The sequence below is a fragment of the Talaromyces atroroseus genome (genome assembly GCF_001907595.1).
Source record: "Talaromyces atroroseus strain IBT 11181 chromosome Unknown scaffold_9, whole genome shotgun sequence".
Classification (NCBI taxonomy): domain Eukaryota; kingdom Fungi; phylum Ascomycota; class Eurotiomycetes; order Eurotiales; family Trichocomaceae; genus Talaromyces; species Talaromyces atroroseus.
Genome location: NW_017971441.1, coordinates 262,966 through 282,294, shown reverse-complemented (window position 1 = coordinate 282,294; position 19,329 = coordinate 262,966). Strand labels below are relative to the sequence as shown.

The following is a 19,329-nucleotide window of genomic DNA, read 5'->3' as shown; positions in this document are numbered from 1 at the left end:
GGGGGGGGGGAAGGAAGGAAAGAAAGAAAGAAAGAAAGAAAGAGCAGCTTAGAGGCTCCGTGGTCATGTAAACCCTCAACACCAACGCCGACTTATCCAGAAATGAAATCGAAAACAATTCCCCCGTATGCTTGGACGATAACAGTTCACAAAAAAACGATTCGTCTCTACTTGTGAACGCTGTCTAGTTTGACCATCTAGGAAGAAGAAAATGTCTCGGACAGCGACTTCTTCCTCAACCGCCTCGGCTCTCGCCTCTCGAGCGTACGATACTTCACACTCGGACGACGTGTAAGCAGTTTCTTAATAGACAAATATGACCACGACTCATGGCCCGACACTTCTCGATTACCAGTTCCATAGTCGTAGGAATAGGAACATCCCGATTCGCCGATTAAGAGGCTGGAGGATCGGTGGCCCAGGCTTGATGTTCTGGTGGTGAATGTTGCCGTGTCTCCGTCCATGGTCTTTTCTCTCTCTCTTGTTATCTCTTGCCCGGCCCTGTATATCGCTCCCTGGTAAGCCCCAGGGTGGTGAGGCGATACGTGGCTGGTCTGCAAGGGTGCGTGCTGTTATATACTCTTCGTAATATGTGGTGCCAGCGAAGCAGGGAAGTGAAGAGTGGACGGGACGGGACACACTTCCAAGACTTGTCGAGGCGTTTGTTGTTTTTTTTTTTGGCTTGGCTTGGGATTTTTTGTGATTGGTGGGTATAACTTGCAGGAGAGATAACAGTATACAGCGAGAACAACCTGGAAGTAATTGTCGATGGAAGAGCTGAGGGGTTGACGGTACGAGGGTTGAAGCTAATCAACTGAGATGCCTCAGGCAAGCACGGAAGTGGGCGGATCAGCCATTATCCATCCTTCGTAACGTGTGTCTACATAAAGCAATTGACACTGGAATGACCAATTACAATGCCTGCCTCGTTATTGATTTAACATTCGCAAATTCACCTACCCTGATCTGACTGTATCAAGCATTCATGATTTCCGGGACACACACACACAAAGCACTTGATCATACCACAAAACCACTGTAAACCTATTCCCTTAGTACTATAGAGATAACCACAACTTACATACAATTGCCATAAATATAGCAATGCCGCGCGATATTTATCACTAGCAATCGAGTATACAATATGAGGCTATACAAACAAGACGGGGCATGCCAAGCATGAAGGCGGTGGCAGATCGGGTAGGCTAACTTTAACAAGACTAGTGTATAATCATATACCAAGCAGCAAAATGTTGAAACCCGAGGTAAATCTGGCTATCATTTTCTAGGTATATATCAGTATAAAACTACCTAATCTGAACTGTCTCGACAAAACTGTCTGATGCACACAGCTGTACTCAAGAGTCCGTGTGAAAAAAGCATCGTCCAATGTCTTTAAGCAGATCACGACACAGCTAATTTGCCGGCCTCAAATCGGACGTCCATGGTAGCGAGTACTTGATCCTATATGATTAGGAGTATGGAGACTCGTCGAGTTGGAGTCTTGGTTATGTAAACCACTGGTTTCAATGCGCTGAGGGCATCATACCACGGATGTAATAAAGAGATTTGTTCCGTTACAGAGCTGCATCCAGTATCATGCGACCACTGTACCAGCTCAAGGATTCACTCTCTGAGTACTTTAAGCGTTCCAATTTCGAATGTTGCTCTGATTCAGCAATACATCAGAACCAAATCTTAATCAATTCCTCGCTGACCGCGCTTGGGGTAAGAACACCACCCTCCGTAATCAAAGCCGTGATTAGGTGTGGCGGTGTGAAATCCACTGTATCGCGCCGCATACTGCTAACATTTGGCTGCTGAGCTGGCGCGCCATTCAAAAGAGCAGTCATGTGTTTGGCCTTTTCCTCGGATGACGCTTCTGTCTTTGCACTTGTGTCTTGGGGAGCAACGACAGGTTGGCTAGCGTCTTCTGCCGCAATATCTTCCTCGGTTTTGAAATTGATCACGTGTTGCTCGATGGGAAGATCATATTGTCCAAGCGGGTACAAGCGGACAAACTTATGGCTCTCGGCAACAACGTAAAACGGTTTGCCCATGGCCTTTGCCAACAGACCGATCTGGTAAGTTCCCATGCGCGAGACAACTCCGCCATTCTCGACGACACCCTCCGCACCCACAATCACCGTGTCCACCTTTCCTAGTGAATAGGCCACCGCAGACTCGGGTATCGTAGCAACTGGGACACCCCTAGCTCGAAGTGTGCGAACAGTTTCCAAGCCTTCCGGTTCGGCAGTGCCATTGACGCTGCCTAAAACATAGATGACACGGAACCGGACAGCAGATGCGCCATTTCTCTCGTCTGCGGCCTTTTGCAGCAACGCAGATACCACTCGGGAGCCGCCATTGGTCAGAATAGTGCTTCCATCTCGAACAAAGCTCTTACCGAACGCAGCTACGTTGTTTCGACTCTCTTTGGCACGCTTGATAAATAGTCGTCCGTTAGAAAGCAGATGAGCCCTGATAGCATTGAAGTCACCTGCTGGCCCCAGCTGACCTGGCCGTTGTAGCGTTGTTATGAGATATCGCTGGAACAAATCCGTACCGGCGGAGAGAGCGATGGGGTTGGGGATGGCATTTTTAAGAATGGCCGTGTGCTTTTCAAGTAAGTCTAGAGTTTCTGAGATCGTCGAAGACGGCGAATGAGTCAGAAGAAGAACTAGGGCTTCAATGGCCGCTATTGGCATCGTGATGTCTGGGTCGGACTTGAGAAGGTCATTGTACGTCGACACAATGCTGCAGTTCAGTGATCATCTATTAGTAACAAAGTGTACATGTGTGCGTGGCGAGATTAAACGTACTCGAACGGTGCGGATTTAGCAGATGCCATATCTTGGGAATTCAGTCCACTGTCTAAAGCCCGAGAATCTTTAAGAAAAAATGGAGGAGTGTGGACAATGAATGAATCCATCTCAAAAATGAATTTAGTCATATGTAGATGCCCGCGTTTGCACTGTTTGCATGGCGGCCCCTCGACATCCCGCACTAAGCCTCTTTCAGTCCTGCAAATAAACAAAACATTTCTCTCTTTCATCGCCGCGTCCAGACCGATAATCCCCAAAAACACCAATCGGCCATGGCTTACAATCATAGAGCCAGTCAGCAATTCTATGGCGGCCAACAGCAGAGCCGAAATCGCAAGAAGGAAGATGACAGCGATGCTTTGATGCGCCTGGTAAGCTCGCATCCGTTGCGCCGTATCCGCAACATCAATGCTGACATCACGGAATCTATCAGCCAGACAAGGAAATCGCAGGATGTATAAACGACATTGGCGTTCCTTTTACGGCGGCAGATCTTCTCAAGCCAAACCCACAGCAGATTCAGATGGTGCTGGAATGGTTCGCGGAGCTGCTGATGAATACCACCAGGGAGACGGTCGACCCGGCAATGCGCGCGGCTTATCAGGATATTGCAGGGGACTATCCAGATATTATCCCTAGCGAAACGCGCAATTTGATGGGCTTCTTTCTGAACCTGCGTCGCCTGATGATCGAGGTAGGCATGACTGCATAACTAGTTTATTAAAATGGTACAGTATTGACGATGAAGATCCAATAGTGCGGTGTGAATGATTTCACTTTTTCCGACCTGACGAGACCTACCCATGACCGCTTAGTGAAGATTTTTTCGTACCTCATCAATTTTGTGCGATTCCGGGAATCCCAAACCGCCGTCATTGATGAACACTTCAACAAGGCCGAGCGCGCCAAGGCGCGTATCGAGACCCTTTATGCAGAGAACCAGGAGATTGAAGAACGGGTGAACGAGATACGGGCCAACCAACGGGCCCTCGAGAGCCAAGTGAGAGAGAAGACACAGCGCAACGATGCGCTAAAGGCCCGTTTATTAGTGTTGAGCCGAAATCAGGAAAAGATCGCGGAAGAACTTGAACGAGTGAAGACGGATAAGGCCAAGAGACAGACCCTTCTCGAGGAGAAGGTGGAAAAGGCAATACGAGCGCGGCAGGAAATTGAGAAACTCCGTCCATACGTCCAACAAAGCTCTGCAAGCCTACAAGCTTCGTTAACGGAATTATCCGAGAGCTTGGCTCGCGAAAAAGGTCAAGTGGATACAATGGAACGTCGTTTAAGAGCTTTGCAAACGTCCACGGATACCTTCAATGTTGTTGCGAACGAGGTCCAAGCCTGTGTCAAGGTTCTCGAAGATATTTCCGTCGAGCTTCAGAAGGAAGAAGAAGAAGAAGCAAGGGCCACGAGAAACAAGGATGCGATATCCGAGCGTGGTAACAACGTGCGCGAAGTTGCTCAAACAGAGAAGTTATTACAGCGACAACTGGCACGATGGAACGAGAGGATTGAGGCTCTTCGCAAAAACAGCCAGGAAAAGCAAGAGATTGCACAAGCTCGAATGGAAGAACTTCGCAATACCCAGAGACAACTAAGAGAAGAAAGGGCAGAGAAACAGAAAGCGATGGAAATCAAGCGGATAAGAATCGAGCAAACGGAGAAGAAGGTCAGTTTTGCTCACATTCTAAATAATACAGCGCGGAACTGACCCCAGACAACAGATGGCGGACTTGAAAGAGAATATCGAGAACGAGATCCACAGAGCCCATGACGAGTACTTGAAGATGGAGTCGCATATAAAGCTTTATATCACCGAAATGGAAAAGTCTCTATAATGTTGTTCATTGATTATTATGAAAGTTGAGTCTTGGGAGTTCTGTTGGCTTGTATTATTTGTTACTTTTATACCCAGAGGCATTGTGTATATTTGGATATTTTACATTGAAGTTATGGTAGGGTTGATTGGTATTTCAACGTGTAGCAAATGCATTTTTTTTTATCTCAAGAGACATATTCAACTCAACTCCTTTCCTCAAACTTAAACCACCTCTGCGCGACTCGCCGAATAGAAACATGTCTGCCAGACCGCGCCGATGGTGCATGATCATTCCCTACTCGAATTGTGCCACCATTCAAAAGAGGCACGTGTAAATCCCACAGCCGCTGACCATGGTCAGGATTGCCCACATTCACCATATCGCTACATTCACATAGCATGATAGCCGATTGAGTCCGAGCAGCCGTTTCAACTGCAAGAGCCAGTGTCCGAGACAAACCCTGCGCTGAGAACTCGGTGCTTAGACAATGCATAGCAATGAGATCGAGAATGGCTATCATGGCGTTCCCACATACTGCGTCCTGATCTCTGGTATCGACAGTATTGTTTGTGGTAATTGAACGGAGCCCGAAAACTGACAAATACGCGCGCAGCTGAGCCAGAGAAGAGCAGAATACTAATTTAACCCTTCTAGAATTGGCGAGAGTGGCAATTGTACTGGACAGAAGGCCAAGGGCAGATTTCTGAGTTTCAACAGTCTCAGCTCCAGCGCCTACCAGCTGCGATTGCCCATCCTCCTCGGCATGCTCATTGGTATTGCCATGTGCGTGCAAATTTGCTGTCACGCCAGCAGCTAATTGTTCAAGGAACTTTTCGCGAGTTGAACATACGACTAGAGTTGTGGAGCCGTTGGTGTTGTGCAGTATGGTATTGACAAAGTCTGCGATTGGCACTGCAGGCAGGATTCGTGCGTCAAGCATGAGATGTAAAGTAAGATTGATATGAGGTTTTCATCACATCCCGATGTCCACGGCTGGATTCGTGTGTTGTGTGTTGACGTTATATTTTTTGAAGTCATCACCGCCGTGCACGGTCCACCTCGACAAGTCGGATCGGAATATTAAAACACCCTCATCCGATTCAACCAAAGGCTTTCGTTTTGATTTACATATATATATTTGCTATTACCTTCCTTTTTCTTTGTAACTTCGAAAAGAACTTGTAGAGAGAGCTCGATTTTATTTACAAGGAGCTTGTATGTTTATCCTTCTATGTAATAAAATTGCTGCCCGCTGTCCACCGTCTGTTGGGGCATGAAAAGATGCAGAAGCGATCATGCAGCACGTACGACTATAATTGTTTGGTGATGAATGTATGTCCATACCTTTGCTGAGCACAATGCGGTTGTATGAAGCAGAAATTTCCCGATTGGGCGTATCTTCCCCAAAAAGGAAATTTTCGACCGAGGCATCTCATGACGAGGTTGAAGAAACAATCGACCGATGTGAAATGGTCCTCGAAGTAAAGATTTTGATGTTTGCCATGTGACGGGATCAAAATCAAAACTTTCAAAGCTGTTTCTGCCAGTGTGAATATAGAAAGTGTCTCTAGGCTATATCAAGCTAAAGCTATTGCAATACTGGTTGCGAGATATGTAGAAGCTCTGGGATATCACCACCCACCTTGATACGCAATCGCCTGAGAATGGATAGTTCGCTTAAATGAGCAGGATTTCGCATGACAAGCTATTATCTAATATCAATGCGTAACTAATTATTAACCAACTCACACTGTCAGAGCTACCTAATATATTAAATGCTATAAGCGTAGCTTGTCTCACTGTATACGGCGAGACCCTTAACCTAACCCTAACTGATAACATGGTGGGCAGGCCACGTGAGCATGGCGCGTCGTGATTGGCCGAGTTAGACTTGGGTCGCACCGTCGGCTAGCGCTGAGGTCCCATCTGGAATGGGCGGACTGGCCAATCGAATCTATCAATGCAAAGATCTCCTATCAGCCGCTAGCCAGATACGGCAAGGCGCCGGCCAAGCGTCTGACCAAAACAGCAGGAGCGGGTGGCAATAGATACACAGACCGCTATCGGGCCAATCAGCGCTTGCGTTGTTTATCTCTGCTGTGGGCTGAGGTTATATCAGAACGTGGTACTTACACGGAGTACTCCGAGAGTTGTCTCCGCTTTGTTGCTCGTTACTTTTTTTTTATTTTTTTTTCTTTCTCTTTTTATATCAGCTCGGATTTCCCTCGTTCCCTCTCCAGCCAACATCGACGCTGTTTTCTAATACACTGCCGTGCCGTGGCCGCGAATCGCGCAAAATGGAGTACGACGCTGAAAAGGCCAACGGCATGTCTGCCGACACCAAGCCAGCCTTGAACATCAGCAGTTCGAACGAAGAGTTGCCCTCTCCCAGCGATCACAATGCCATTGGCGGCTTTTTCGCGCAGCTGCGTGCATTCGAAGTGCACATGGACAAGAAATTCGGCATGGAGTCGGAGGCCATCGTTCGCAAACGGCCCGAGGACAAGCGACCAGTACACTGGAGGGAAGAATTGTCCATGGCTTTGCTGTGGGCTAGTGGCACAATGAACATCTCGTGTTTCGCAACTGGTTTCTTGGGCTGGGAATTCGGCCTTAGCTTGCGAGACTCGATCGTGATCACTATCTTTGCCTCGCTCATGGGCGGTGCCTTGACTGCGTACTGTGCCACCTTTGGAGCCGCCACCGGTCTGCGCCAAATCAGTGTCAGTCGCTACTCTTTCGGTTGGTGGCCCAACAAGCTCATTGCTTTGTTGAACGGTATTCAGCAACTGGGCTGGGCCGCAGTTGCATGCATCACCGGCGGTCTTGCCCTGACTGCCGTATCGGACGGTCACGTGTCATTGGTCGTTGGCATCATCATCCTGGCTGTGGTGGCTTTGTTGATTTCATTTGTCGGCCTGAGGTTGATTCTGGTGTACGAGCGCTACGCGTGGATCGTCTTTTTCATCATCTTCCTCATCATCTATGGCGAAACCGGCAAGTATGCAGACAACACAAGCGCCACGTCCGTCAGCGGCATCAATCTTTCTGCAGCTGTTCTCAACTTGCTCGCGGTTGTCTATGGCTCAAGTGCCTCATGGTCGACCATGGTCAGTGACTACTATGTCCACTATCCAGTCAATGTTAGCCGGGTCAAGGTGTTCCTGATGACCACATTCGGTATCGGTATTCCAACTTCTATCGGCATGGTTGCTGGCTGCGTGGTTGCCTCGGCATTAAACAACAAGCCAGAGTGGAACGACGCGTATGAAAACCAAGGAGTTGGATATCTTATCCAGGACATGCTCTATCCGCGTGGCTTCGCAAAGTTCCTGCTCGTCCTTCTCGTCCTGTCCGGCATCAACGTGAACGTAATCAGTATTTACAGTTCCGCCATCTCCTTCCAGCAGCTGTCAAGACCCCTAGGCAAAATTCCCCGCTTCATCTGGACATTGTTCTGCTTCGCCGCCATCTTGGGACTTGGCCTGGGTGGTCGTGAGGAGCTGAACACATATCTTCAGGACTTCTTGAGTTTGCTGGGATATTGGTGCACCAGCTACACTATCATTCTCTTCGAGGAACATGTCATTTTCCGAAAGGGCAACTTTGACAATTATGATTTGGAAGGATGGAACGATCCGTCCAAGCTGCCCCATGGTATCGCTGCATTAACCGCCTTCCTCCTGGGTGTAGTTGCTTGGTGTATGGGCATGGACGAGACATGGTTTGTGGGACCACTGGCGAAACTGATTGGAGATGGAGGCGATATTGCAAACGAGTTCACTTTTGTGGTGACCGCTCTGAGTTATCCACCGACTCGTTATTTGGAGCTCAAGTACTTCGGACGGTGATTTAGTTTGGGGGGGGGGGAGGTTTAATATCATCTGTCTCCCAGAGTAGACAAATTTAATTAATGCTGTCCAATTACTAGAATTTTTCTGGTATAGTCCGGGCCTAAGGTATTGGGTTTGCAGAATCCACTGCATCATATTCAACCACAACCTGTGTAAGAAGCACTTGGGGCAATGCACGACAACTTCAGAATCGAAGCAAGAAAGCCGACGGATTCATATCAATGGATAAACATAACTTGACTACCTACAAGCCTCGGCATAAGCTTTTAGGTCACTGTTGAATTGATTATATTGACCCAGCATCTTCCTCCCCAGCAAGGAAGGCGTCATGAGAAACCCAAGCGGCCCTGTAAACACCTCAGTCTGCCTGAAAATGGTTGACCTCCCATCATCGGCGGACTCAAAATGGAAGCTGTGGAGACCAGCAATAAGCCCGAGCACAGGCGGGCCTTGCCATTGAAACAGAGTCTCCGAGTTTGCCTTTTTTTTTTTTTTTCGGTGCTGCTGTTAGCCTGTTTCAATTGCTGAAGAAAAATATTCTGGAGGAGCTCTTTCTAGTTCTAGCTCACCGTGATCTCCGCCACAAACTTCATGCCATCGATGTTGCACTTGATCTTGTCGCCGCGTGCGAGTGACGAGAGCGACTTGGAGGCGTCCTCGGGCTCGAGCAGCTTGATTAATGTCGTGTGCCATTGTGGGTATTTGGCAAAGTCGAGCAGCTGCATGCCTTATTGTTATCAAGCCTGCATCATTGCGCCAGGAAGATATGTAGGGGAAAGGAGGACGCACAATCTGCCGCACCTTTGCGGGCGGTGCGGCAACCTGGATTTGTGTTTCAATGGCCATGTTGATGTCTATTCGACATTTCACCGGAGGGGGGGGGGGAATATATAAATATATTTATGACTCCAAAAAATGGGGAGCGGGCAAATCCAACTCAGCCTCGGATGCATAGTTGTACCGGTAGGTAACCGTACGGTCTTTTTACGTTAGCGGTATCTTTCTCGTAGTCCTGCTTCGGTTGTGATTGGCTAGAAACCATCAACTGTATCGTTCCGTCCGTTTCTATACGTCCTGCGTATAATCAACATGATACCAGGTATACAGAAGAGATTGACGATATGTCTGTATAACAACAACCTTGGAATCGTCAGTCATACCGTATAGTCAGTCTATGCCATGTTCAGCGGAAGAAGACTCACATCACCTCCGTGGATGCCATGGCCGCACGATATGATTGCAACAACCATGCTTATCTCAAGCTTACACAGATGCTGAAGGATACCAAAAGGCCGAGATGTGGACGAGCTCGCCTTTCGTGACTTTAGAATCACGTTTTGTTTTATTTGTTTGGATTGGTGTGGTCATAGATTCTGCATGAGTGATAATTGCAACAATCATGAAGGCCAAGGAAGAATAGTCGCCTCACTTTGTCGGATGCGGCATTTATATGTATAGCTCAGTGTATAGACGATATGCTTCATTCATTGTTATCATCTATCTTCCTATTGTCTGCTGCTGACACGGAACATCCCGGGTTGTCGACTTGCAATGGTTTTTAAAATCACTCAGTCTGGGGACCCAGCCTTGTCTTGGTAATTTCTTCGTTATTCTCTTTTCCCCCAGTCAGACTCTCTCTCTACACACTTCTGTGACTCGACGTAGACGCCCAGGACGGGCCGCCAGTCTGTATATACAAGATACAGATACAAGATACAAAATCCAAGTAACAAGCGAGTCCTCTGGAGTCTGCAATGAGGGATGTATCTGTAGGTGTAGATAAAATATAAATGCTCCGAACCCTGGCAGTGGGCTGTGTCTGTAGATCGCGCTAGACGGCTTCAGCTGCTCGTTCTAGCGTCGTTCTACGGGCCTTCTATGCAGGACAGACCCTGGTCGACAATGGGCGGTGTCTGGTAGGTTGAATTCTTTCACTTGTCCCCTTCATTTATTCATTTATTCATTTATTCATTTATTCATTTATTCATTTATTCATTTGTCTACTATTATTTTGTCTATTTTCTTGTCTCCTTGTTTGTGGCTTGCGTTATTTATCTCCCTCACGTGTGCAGCCAGCCCGCCAATAAGAAGGCTGAATTGCCCTCGCTCTCTTTCTTTCTTTCTTTCTTTCTTTCTTTTCTTCTTTTCTTCTTTTCTTCTTTTCCTCTCACACAAAAGATAGTCAATCATCTCTGCTGGCCTGTCAAAGCCATCAGACTAAAGCATCATCAACCTGTGTGGTGTTCACACACAGATTCTGGAGCGCGCTGTCCTGTACTGTGCGAGATGGTATGGTATCCCTCATTATGCACCCAGGAGCACTCCCCTGCTTGATTGTGTATCTTTTATCATATATTCTGAATCACTCCTCTTGGTTGTGTGTGTATAATTATGTATCCTGGAGGACTCCTGCTGGATTATATACCAATTCTTTTCGCCTGATCTGTATCCATCAGTCCATACCCAGGAGCACTCCCCTGCCTGATTGTGTATCTTTTATTATGTATGCACCTCAATGTGTATCAGCATCTGCATCTGCTAATCAACCACAGGAGCCCTTCCCCTTCGACTACACCCAAGCCATGACGTACTCGCCATCCGCTCAATCGCTTTACTCCTCGTCCGCAGACTCGCACCTGGACTCCTACGCCCCGTCGCCCTACGACGAATGGAGCGCCATGATGCCCTTCGGTTTGCAGGGATGCTTTCCACTGCAGGGACATGCCTCACAAGGAGTGGCCTCTTCGTCCTCGATGGGCCTTGGAACTCGTCCAATTGAGATTCCTCGCCCGCATGCCCACAACGGCGTTGACATTGCGCACCTGGGCTTTACTCCGTCCTACTCGAGCTCTTCCGGCATTTCTTCCTCGTACCTGGGCTCGCCGGTCATCTCGCAATCATCCTCAATGTCAATGAGCCTTGGGGACATCAGAGGCCCCCCCAACCATGTCTCGGGGGCCCTCCACATGCATTCTGCACCGGTGATGTCTGGCTACTCGATGGCACATGCAGCTTCGACACCCGCTCCACTGCTCGTGGATCGACCTAAGCGTGTGCCCCCCCGCCGCCACTCTGAAAGGTAAGCCCTAGCAAGCCTGTTGTTCACACAGAATCATGGGCATGGGCATGGGCATGGCTAATTGTGGTCTCCAGACAAACACGCTCATTTGACTGCAAGAAATGTGGCAGATTCTTCACTCGCCTTGCCGATGTCAAGCGCCATGAAACCAGTGTCCATGACCCAGTGCCCATTGACTGCCCAGTGGAGGACTGTTCACGCAAAGGCCATATTGGCTTCCCCCGCCGCGACCATCTCATTGAACACCTGCGCACATTCCACAACAAGAACATCCCCAAGCGTGCAGTGACCAAGAAGCGCAAGGCCAATGTCACAGCCAATGCTAATGCCATGCTCTGAGGATGATGCTGCAACCGCATAGAATGACTGATGTTTATGCCTAATGACTTATGACTGGGGGGGTTGTCAATATCCCTGTTTACCTCTTCTTTGTATCCGTTCTTTCAGTCAGGCTTTTCTTTCTTTTCCTTGCCTTTGTTATTGACTATGATACCTTTTTGCATCTTTCGTCTTTCAGTCGTGGCACAGACATGATACAGATACCTACATTCTTCTTAGTAATATCAGACCTAGGATGCAAGCGCCTGATTGGTCAGTTTGAGTACAACCGGTCGACCGCAAATATTAAATAAAAAAACCCCCATCCTGCCAAATCACTCAAGTAACTTTCCTGCAAATCAAGCGATTGTCAAGTATCGACAGCAGATAGAACGAACATGGCGTCCTCGACAGACAAAACACCATCGGCAGACATCAGCAAAGCACTCGCGCGCATCAAGTCGCATCCAACGCTCACCCCCTTCCGCCGGCGCGTCTACCGCACGCTTCTGTCCGTGCCAGCCTCGCGATGGACCACCTACGCTGCCCTGGCCAGGCACCTCAGCTCCAGCCCGCGCGCAATCGGCGCCGCCATGAAGAGCAACCCCTTTGCGCCGGCCGTGCCGTGCCACCGCGTGCTGGCCGCCGACCGGTCGCTGGGCGGGTACAAGGGCGCATGGAACAACGGCGGCGAGTACGCCGTGGAGAAGACGAAGCTGCTGGTCGCGGAGGGCGTGCAGTTTGACGGCGATGGGAAAGCGATGGGCGTGTGCTTCGTGGATTTCATGGATGCCCAATAGTGCGTGTGTACTGCATACATACATATCAACCAGCCTAATAGGAAGCCGATCCCCCGCACTCACTTCTCTCCTCTTCGTGGACACGCGCTCGTCCCTAGGCATGATGCCGAGTGGAATGTCGTGCTACATTCCCCTCGCCAGCAAGGATGGATGCTCCTCCGGCTGTTCCCTCTTATATGTACGGAGAATTCACGAGTCACGTACCTACAGTCCTGCAAAATGCGTCTCTGCTCGTCATTGCTTCTGATCTTTCTGGCCTCGCACGTCGCGGCCCAGCCTTCTCCGATCGACTACTCTCAATATGTAAACGCATTCATCGGCTCCGAGGGCCCAACCCCAGGACAAGCGTTCGGCGGCGGCGACATCTTTGTTGGCGGCGCGCGCCCATTTGGAGTCGTCAAATTCGGCGTCGACACGACTGCTGCCAACTGGACCCTGGCCACGCTGAACGGCGGGTGGACTCCCGACGGCAATGTGACGGCTTTCAGTGAGTTCCTCTGATCGCCCAATATGGCTTCTCTGCTAAGACAGACATGCCAGCGATGATGCACGAGAGCGGCACAGGCGGTGCGCCCAAGTACGGCATCATTCCACAGATGCCATTGACGTCGGTCGATGCGCCCGTCAATCTGCTCGAGAATCTGACTTATGCGCAGCCGAGGGTACGCTCTACCTCTTACACTCCATGATAATCATCTGACTGCGGCGACTAAAAAGGTCGGCAACGACACCGCCAGTGTCGGATACTTCAGAACCACGCTGCAAAATGGAGTTGTCGCAGAGCTCTCCGCGTCTCGACATGCCGGCATCATTAACTATTCCTTTCCAAGCGGGGAGAAATATATCTTGGTTGATGTATCTCATGTAGGCTACATTCCTTGACAGTAAGATATCAACTAGTGCGTTGCATGACTGATCTGTCTAGTATCTCCCCGGCTCGCCTGGAGACACTAGCTCTCAGTTCTACGTTGCCGGCGAAATCAAAATCAACCGGGAAGAAGGTTCGTATGAAGGATACGGAACCTATGTTGGGGGGTTCAACAATGGTGAGTCTATTATTCCCAAACACCAAGTTGGAAAAAAAAAAATGTGACAACTTCATCTCAGGCGCCCCATACACGGTATATTTCTATGGCGAATTCTCCCTAGCTCCCCAGGAATCAACCACATTCTCCGGAGCAAACACCAGTCCCATGCCGCGATACCAAAACCTAGCAAACGGCGGTATCCCCGAGCCCGTCTACGGCAACCAAAGCACAAACAAGGCAACTTCGGGGCCCTTGAACTCGCGTGTTGGCGCTCTATTCCGCTGGAACAACTCTCCCGAGTCCACGCAAAACATCACCTCCCGCATCGGCATCTCATTCATCTCCACGGCCAAAGCCAAATCGTATATTGCCTCGGAAATCCCTAGTTGGAACCTAAATGATACCGTGGCCGATTCCGTGCATGAGTGGAATACAGATGTATTCAGCAAGATCAGGGTGCCGGTGGATGATGACGTTTCGACCAATATCACGAATTTGAGACTCCTCTATAGCTCGCTGTACTTCATGCATTTAATGCCCTCTGATCGATCTGGGGAAAATCCTTTGTGGGTCTCTGAAGAGCCGTTTTGGGACGATTTCTATACCTTGTGTAAGCTTTCTGCTTCTTTTTTACATGTGGGAAAGGTATGCTTACTGGTTTGTTACATTATCTAGGGGATATATTCCGTTGCACGGTCAGTCTATATCACGTTTTGCAGCCTACGTACTACGAGTCTATGATCCGCGGTATTATTGATATCTTCAGGTGAGTACGAACCCTCACCCCATCTCTTCTATATCATGGTCATGTCTGATAAACTGCCAGACACCAAGGATATCTCCCTGACGGCCGATCCGGAAATTGGAACGGCCTGGTCCAAGGAGGCTCTGACGCCGACAACGTCCTAGCCGACGCATACATCAAGGGTCTACGAGGCAGCATAAACTGGCCCGACGCCTATGCCGCAATGCTCAAAAACGCCGAAGTCACGCCCTACAACACCTTTGACCCCACGGACCTCACAGGCAGCACAAAGGAGGGTCGTGGTGCGCTTGACGACTGGCTGGAACTCGGCTATGTGGCTGTTGACCACAACTCGCGCTGCATCTCACGCACCGTCGAATACAGTCTGAACGATTTTGCGTTGAGTCAGGTCGCGTCGGGAATTGAGCCGCGGGATCAGCAGAAGTATCTCAATAGATCTGCGGGATGGCAGTTGATTTGGAATCGGGAGGTGACCAGCTTGGGGTTTACGGGGTTTTTGGCTCCGAGGTATGCGAATGGTTCGTTTGAGGGGAGTGCGTATGATCCGCTGTACTGCGGGGGATGTGAATGGAGTTCTATCACGTATGAAGGCGTTCCCTGGGGTGTGTCTCTCTCTCTTTCTCTCTTGTATGCCTATGTGTAGGATAATAGTGCTAACCGCTGGGAGAATACTCGTTTGTCATTCCTCACGACGTGGAGACTTTGATTGAGTTTATGGGAGGGTCATCCACGTTTGAGTCAAGGCTGGACTTGATGGTATGTCTGCTGTCTCAATCTCTCTCTGCCTTGTATCTGATTATTTGGGTCAGTTCGTGCCAGGCGTCGCGAAGCAGGATCTCGGAGCCAACGGAGCCGGCATCACCACCCTCATGAATATCGGGTAAGCCATGAAATGCATCTTGGGGGGGAAAAAAAAAGAAAGGAAAGGAAATGCTGATTATCCAGAAATGAACCCGACTTTGCCACTCCCTATCTGTACCATTACATCAACAAACAAGCAAAATCAGTCCAACAGAGTCGCAATCTGAGTAACACATAGTAAGCTTTCCCCCCTTTGTTTAAATCGCCAAAAAAAAAAAAGACTTAAGTTGGTGGAAAACCAGCTTCAAAGACGCCGCCTACGGAATCCCCGGCAACAGCGACGCTGGCGCCATGAACTCCTGGCTCCTTTGGCAGCTCATCGGCCTGTATCCCATCGTCACTCAGCCAATTTACCTCATCGGATCACCTTGGTTTCCCGATATCAACATGACGGTAAACGTTAACCAGACGTTGCGCATCACTGCGTCTGGTTTGGACTATAATCGGGGCTCGTACTATGTACAGAGTGTGCGTGTGAATGGCCAGGCTTGGGACAAGAATTGGTTGACGCATGAGGATGTGTTTGTGCATGGGGGGAGCATTGAATTTGTCCTGGGCACGAATATGACTGCTTGGGAGACTGGGGGTGTGCCCCCGTCGCCTGGGCATGTTACCTTGTAAATAATACCTCAATGCTAGGAACAGAGCAGTCTCAAGCCATGAATGTCGTGATTTGTTTTTTTTTTTTTTTTTTTTTTAATTTCTTACCAGGAAATTATCTTTGTCTATGTTCTATATGCGAGTAAAGCTCAACTTATCCTTAGATCAGCCAGGAAACGCGCCCGCTTTCGCCATTTTCTTCGCATGCTGGTCCCGTCGATGGTGATTCGCACCTCGTCCACGCCCTCCTCGTCCTCGACCACCCCTCCCGCGGCCTCTGGCATTACCGCGATCACCAACCGAAGAACTGATATCACCCTGCACATCCTCAGCCTCATCCAACGCCGCTTTCGCGTTCGGTCTCCGATACGCAGTAGATGCAAGCGTCGGCTGACCCGCCACACCTGCACCTGTACCCGCGCCCTCCAACCCAGTCTCAAGAGCCAACTTCCTCTCCAGTCGTGATTGCCTCTTTGCATCACGCTGCAACATCACCGCCCAGCCCTCAATAGCTTCATCGGTCATGCCAGTCTCGCGTTTAAGCGCATCCCGAGGCTGGGAGCGTCGCGTCGCGGAGTCGCGCGCAAATTGCGTCGGATTCGATTTCCATATCCGGTACAGAGTCATGTCGAGGTCAGAAATAGTAGTAGTGGTGTTTTTATCCTTCTCGTCGCCAGCGCGTCTTCCCTTTTCCTCGCCTTCGACTTCTGTCGCGCCTGTGGTGTGGATTGCGTCCACGGTGCCACCGACATCGGCGATATCGTATGTATCGTCTCGTTCGTCATCGTCAGAATCAAAATTCGCCAGCGCCGATAGGATTGCTGCTTTGTTTGCAGCGTGCTGGCTTCTGTCGGCTAGGATGCTGTCGGCTGTGGAGTCGATGTTGGCCCTGCCAAAGAGGAGTTTCTTTTTCTTGTTGCCTTCATCCCTTGTGAGAGAGGCTTGTGCGGCTTGGATGATTTCGTCATCCTCCAGGTCGATGTTCCGTCTGTACTCTGGTAGAGGGGATGACAGTTGTGCCGGGGTGTGATGAGGTTCCAATGCATCATGCTGGATATTGTGAGTGGGTAGAGGCTGGGTTGTGTCAAGTGTCTGCAACTCGGGCGCCAGCGAGTTTTCAAGTAGATGCGCAACTATTGTTTCGACGTTGTCGTTATAGTAATCAAGTAAACGGACAACATATCCGTCCCCAAGATCCGGGAAGAGATCGCGGATCTGCGTAACTAAAGACAGCTTGTGGGCGTGTACACTCTCGTCATCACCTGCAGCTGCTTTGCCTTTGCCCTTTCTCTTCTTGTGCCGCTGGTAGTGTCGATTGTGATACGATTTCATTTCCTGCTGATATTCCCTCAACGAGCTGATTAAATCTTGGCCGCGTTTCTGCGGCGCCGACACCAAATACCGCTCGATCCGGATCAGGATATCCGTGCTGCATACCAAGTCCGACAGTAATTCTGGAGTCCGTCTATTTCTTCCGGAACTTCCTACCTTTGAGGAAACTTTGAGCGTGAACAGTTGGTCAAGCAGGAGCGACAGATTCGGCTTGGGCACTTTGAGCAGCGAAGTCAACCCGACATAGACATTTGCGACCAACGCATTTCTCAGCTCTTCCCAACCATCCTTGCCCGTAGAGAGAGTCGCTTTGTAGGACTCATGTAAAGAATCGAGATAATCAGACCCAGTCATCAGCAAATGCCCAACATGCGGTAATGCCGAAGCGAGAATGCTCATTCTTCGAAGTTCAAGGACTACATCAGCTGCACTCCGTGATACTGCCGGTTTGGAACCAGTAGTATCTGACAGTCTCTGCATGATCTCTGCCTTTCCTTTCTCGACACTTGCTGAGATCTTAGCTTCATATCGTTGCCATACTTCTAGTAACAGCTCTTTCAGCGTCGAGCTTGAGTGATAACACTGGCTAAAATCTCCGAGGAACCGCCAATCCAACATCGCATCTGCGGTAGGAAGGACATCTAAAAAGTACCTTCGCGTGAGCAAGAAGACTGCTCTCCGTAGCTGCCTTGTCTTCTTACTGCTGCCCTGCACGCTGGAGGACCCCCCGTGCAGGCGAGCATCATCAAAGGCAGCGAAATAAGATGCCAGAAACGTGGCATTGAATCGGTCTGCATGCGCGCAGTCCCCGAGATCTTTTTTCGACAGGTGCAGACGCAACTCTGTGAGAAGAATCCATGCATCCAGCGTGGCTCCCCACTCTTCGTTTGGGATGGTCTTCCGCACCGCTGAAGGCGGGACGGGAATGAGGAGGGGGAGGTCCATCGCGATGCTTTGGTGTTATTGTATTGCTTCTCTCCTCCCCTTTGATTCCCTCGTTGCTGCAGAGTCTGGTGGATGTTTGGGCGATCACCCGCAGCAGCATTTGCATTCCATCTCTTGGAAGTTGGGAGACAGAGAGATAAACCCAACCTCATTGGCCGAAACTCGATCTGCTTAGTCATTACCCTCTGCCAAGCCTCCGGGCACCAAATCCGGCCTAGCGCGTCACTAGGCGAGAAGCAGCGCGCCAAGACTTCGACTGTGTGCACAAATCGTATCTTATCGCCGTTTTTTCTCCTTACTCTTCTTCTTCTTCACATCGCCTTTCATCACATTACCGAACGAATCGACTGTGTTCAGGTCTTGATTGGCACCTTCGCTCAACAAAAAAAAAATTCAACAAAAATGTCTTTCCAGAAGCCAGAGAAGGATTTCGGCGAGGGCCCGGTATGTGTGCGCGGTTTTGTGACTGCAATCAAATATGAATAAATATTCAATGCGCGATTGAATTGGGTGTGAAATTCGAGTCGCAGCCAGCATTGTTCGATGCGATTTCCGAGCAATTCAATTGCGCATGGAATTTTGAATTCATACACAGTCGGCAGGCAAGAGCCATTGCTAATATATCTCTGCAGAAGGTCCACCGCATCCGTATCACCCTGACCTCCCGCAAGGTCGCTTCTCTCGAGAAGGTCTGCCAGGAGCTCATTGAGCGTGCCAAGAGCAAGTCGCTCACCGTCAAGGGACCAGGTCAGTCTACTATGCGCAAACTATGGAAATCGATCGCTAATACACTGTTCAGTCCGTCTGCCCACCAAGACCCTCCACATCTCCACCCGTAAGACCCCCAACGGTGAGGGTTCCAAGACCTGGGACATGTACGAGATGCGCATCCACAAGCGTCTCATTGAGTACGTTTCCTCCCCCCTTCTTCCATTCTCGACTTATATCCATAGTGGCTACACATTACTAACTACATCTTCATAGCCTCCACGCCCCTACCGAGACCGTCAAGCAGATCATCATCAACATTGAGGCTGGTGTTGAGGTCGAGGTTACCATTGCCGCTTAATTATGTCATTTTGATTATTGTCTTGGTTG

At 49.5% G+C, this 19,329-nt stretch overlaps 9 protein-coding genes across 9 annotated transcripts; 5 read left to right on the top strand and 4 right to left on the bottom strand.

The window, feature by feature from the left end:
* Positions 1-1,685: 1,685 nt before the first annotated feature.
* UA08_06483 (hypothetical protein) lies at positions 1,686-2,851 on the bottom strand (the record flags this gene model as incomplete). Its single annotated transcript, XM_020268766.1, has 2 exons — positions 1,686-2,757; positions 2,823-2,851. The coding sequence occupies 2 exons, from the start codon at positions 2,849-2,851 to the stop codon at positions 1,686-1,688; spliced, it is 1,101 nt and encodes a 366-aa protein (XP_020118260.1).
* A 246-nt stretch (positions 2,852-3,097) lies between these two features.
* On the top strand, positions 3,098-4,666 carry UA08_06482 (putative kinetochore protein nuf2; the record flags this gene model as incomplete). Its single annotated transcript, XM_020269260.1, has 4 exons — positions 3,098-3,196; positions 3,259-3,519; positions 3,583-4,497; positions 4,553-4,666. 4 exons carry the CDS (start codon positions 3,098-3,100, stop codon positions 4,664-4,666), a joined length of 1,389 nt encoding a protein of 462 aa, XP_020118257.1.
* A 184-nt stretch (positions 4,667-4,850) lies between these two features.
* Positions 4,851-5,588, bottom strand: UA08_06481 (hypothetical protein; the record flags this gene model as incomplete). Its single annotated transcript, XM_020269259.1, has 1 exon — positions 4,851-5,588. One exon carries the CDS (start codon positions 5,586-5,588, stop codon positions 4,851-4,853), a length of 738 nt encoding a protein of 245 aa, XP_020118258.1.
* Positions 5,589-6,945: 1,357 nt separating this feature from the next.
* On the top strand, positions 6,946-8,499 carry UA08_06480 (hypothetical protein; the record flags this gene model as incomplete). Its single annotated transcript, XM_020269258.1, has 1 exon — positions 6,946-8,499. One exon carries the CDS (start codon positions 6,946-6,948, stop codon positions 8,497-8,499), a length of 1,554 nt encoding a protein of 517 aa, XP_020118263.1.
* A 563-nt stretch (positions 8,500-9,062) lies between these two features.
* Positions 9,063-9,348, bottom strand: UA08_06479 (hypothetical protein; the record flags this gene model as incomplete). Its single annotated transcript, XM_020269257.1, has 2 exons — positions 9,063-9,221; positions 9,292-9,348. The coding sequence occupies 2 exons, from the start codon at positions 9,346-9,348 to the stop codon at positions 9,063-9,065; spliced, it is 216 nt and encodes a 71-aa protein (XP_020118264.1).
* A 1,655-nt stretch (positions 9,349-11,003) lies between these two features.
* Positions 11,004-11,920, top strand: UA08_06478 (hypothetical protein; the record flags this gene model as incomplete). The annotated part of the gene is made up of 2 exons (XM_020269256.1): positions 11,004-11,581; positions 11,692-11,920. The coding sequence occupies 2 exons, from the start codon at positions 11,004-11,006 to the stop codon at positions 11,918-11,920; spliced, it is 807 nt and encodes a 268-aa protein (XP_020118261.1).
* A 377-nt stretch (positions 11,921-12,297) lies between these two features.
* Positions 12,298-15,975, top strand: UA08_06477 (hypothetical protein; the record flags this gene model as incomplete). Its single annotated transcript, XM_020269255.1, has 12 exons — positions 12,298-12,666; positions 12,733-13,186; positions 13,240-13,361; positions 13,417-13,563; positions 13,625-13,745; positions 13,807-14,372; positions 14,447-14,493; positions 14,554-15,095; positions 15,161-15,249; positions 15,303-15,373; positions 15,439-15,531; positions 15,597-15,975. 12 exons carry the CDS (start codon positions 12,298-12,300, stop codon positions 15,973-15,975), a joined length of 3,000 nt encoding a protein of 999 aa, XP_020118262.1.
* A 144-nt stretch (positions 15,976-16,119) lies between these two features.
* UA08_06476 (hypothetical protein) lies at positions 16,120-18,231 on the bottom strand (the record flags this gene model as incomplete). The annotated part of the gene is made up of 1 exon (XM_020269254.1): positions 16,120-18,231. The coding sequence occupies one exon, from the start codon at positions 18,229-18,231 to the stop codon at positions 16,120-16,122; it is 2,112 nt and encodes a 703-aa protein (XP_020118230.1).
* A 402-nt stretch (positions 18,232-18,633) lies between these two features.
* UA08_06475 (40S ribosomal protein S20) lies at positions 18,634-19,300 on the top strand (the record flags this gene model as incomplete). The annotated part of the gene is made up of 4 exons (XM_020269253.1): positions 18,634-18,675; positions 18,864-18,978; positions 19,031-19,139; positions 19,216-19,300. The coding sequence occupies 4 exons, from the start codon at positions 18,634-18,636 to the stop codon at positions 19,298-19,300; spliced, it is 351 nt and encodes a 116-aa protein (XP_020118336.1).
* Between the last annotated feature and the right edge of the window lie 29 nt (positions 19,301-19,329).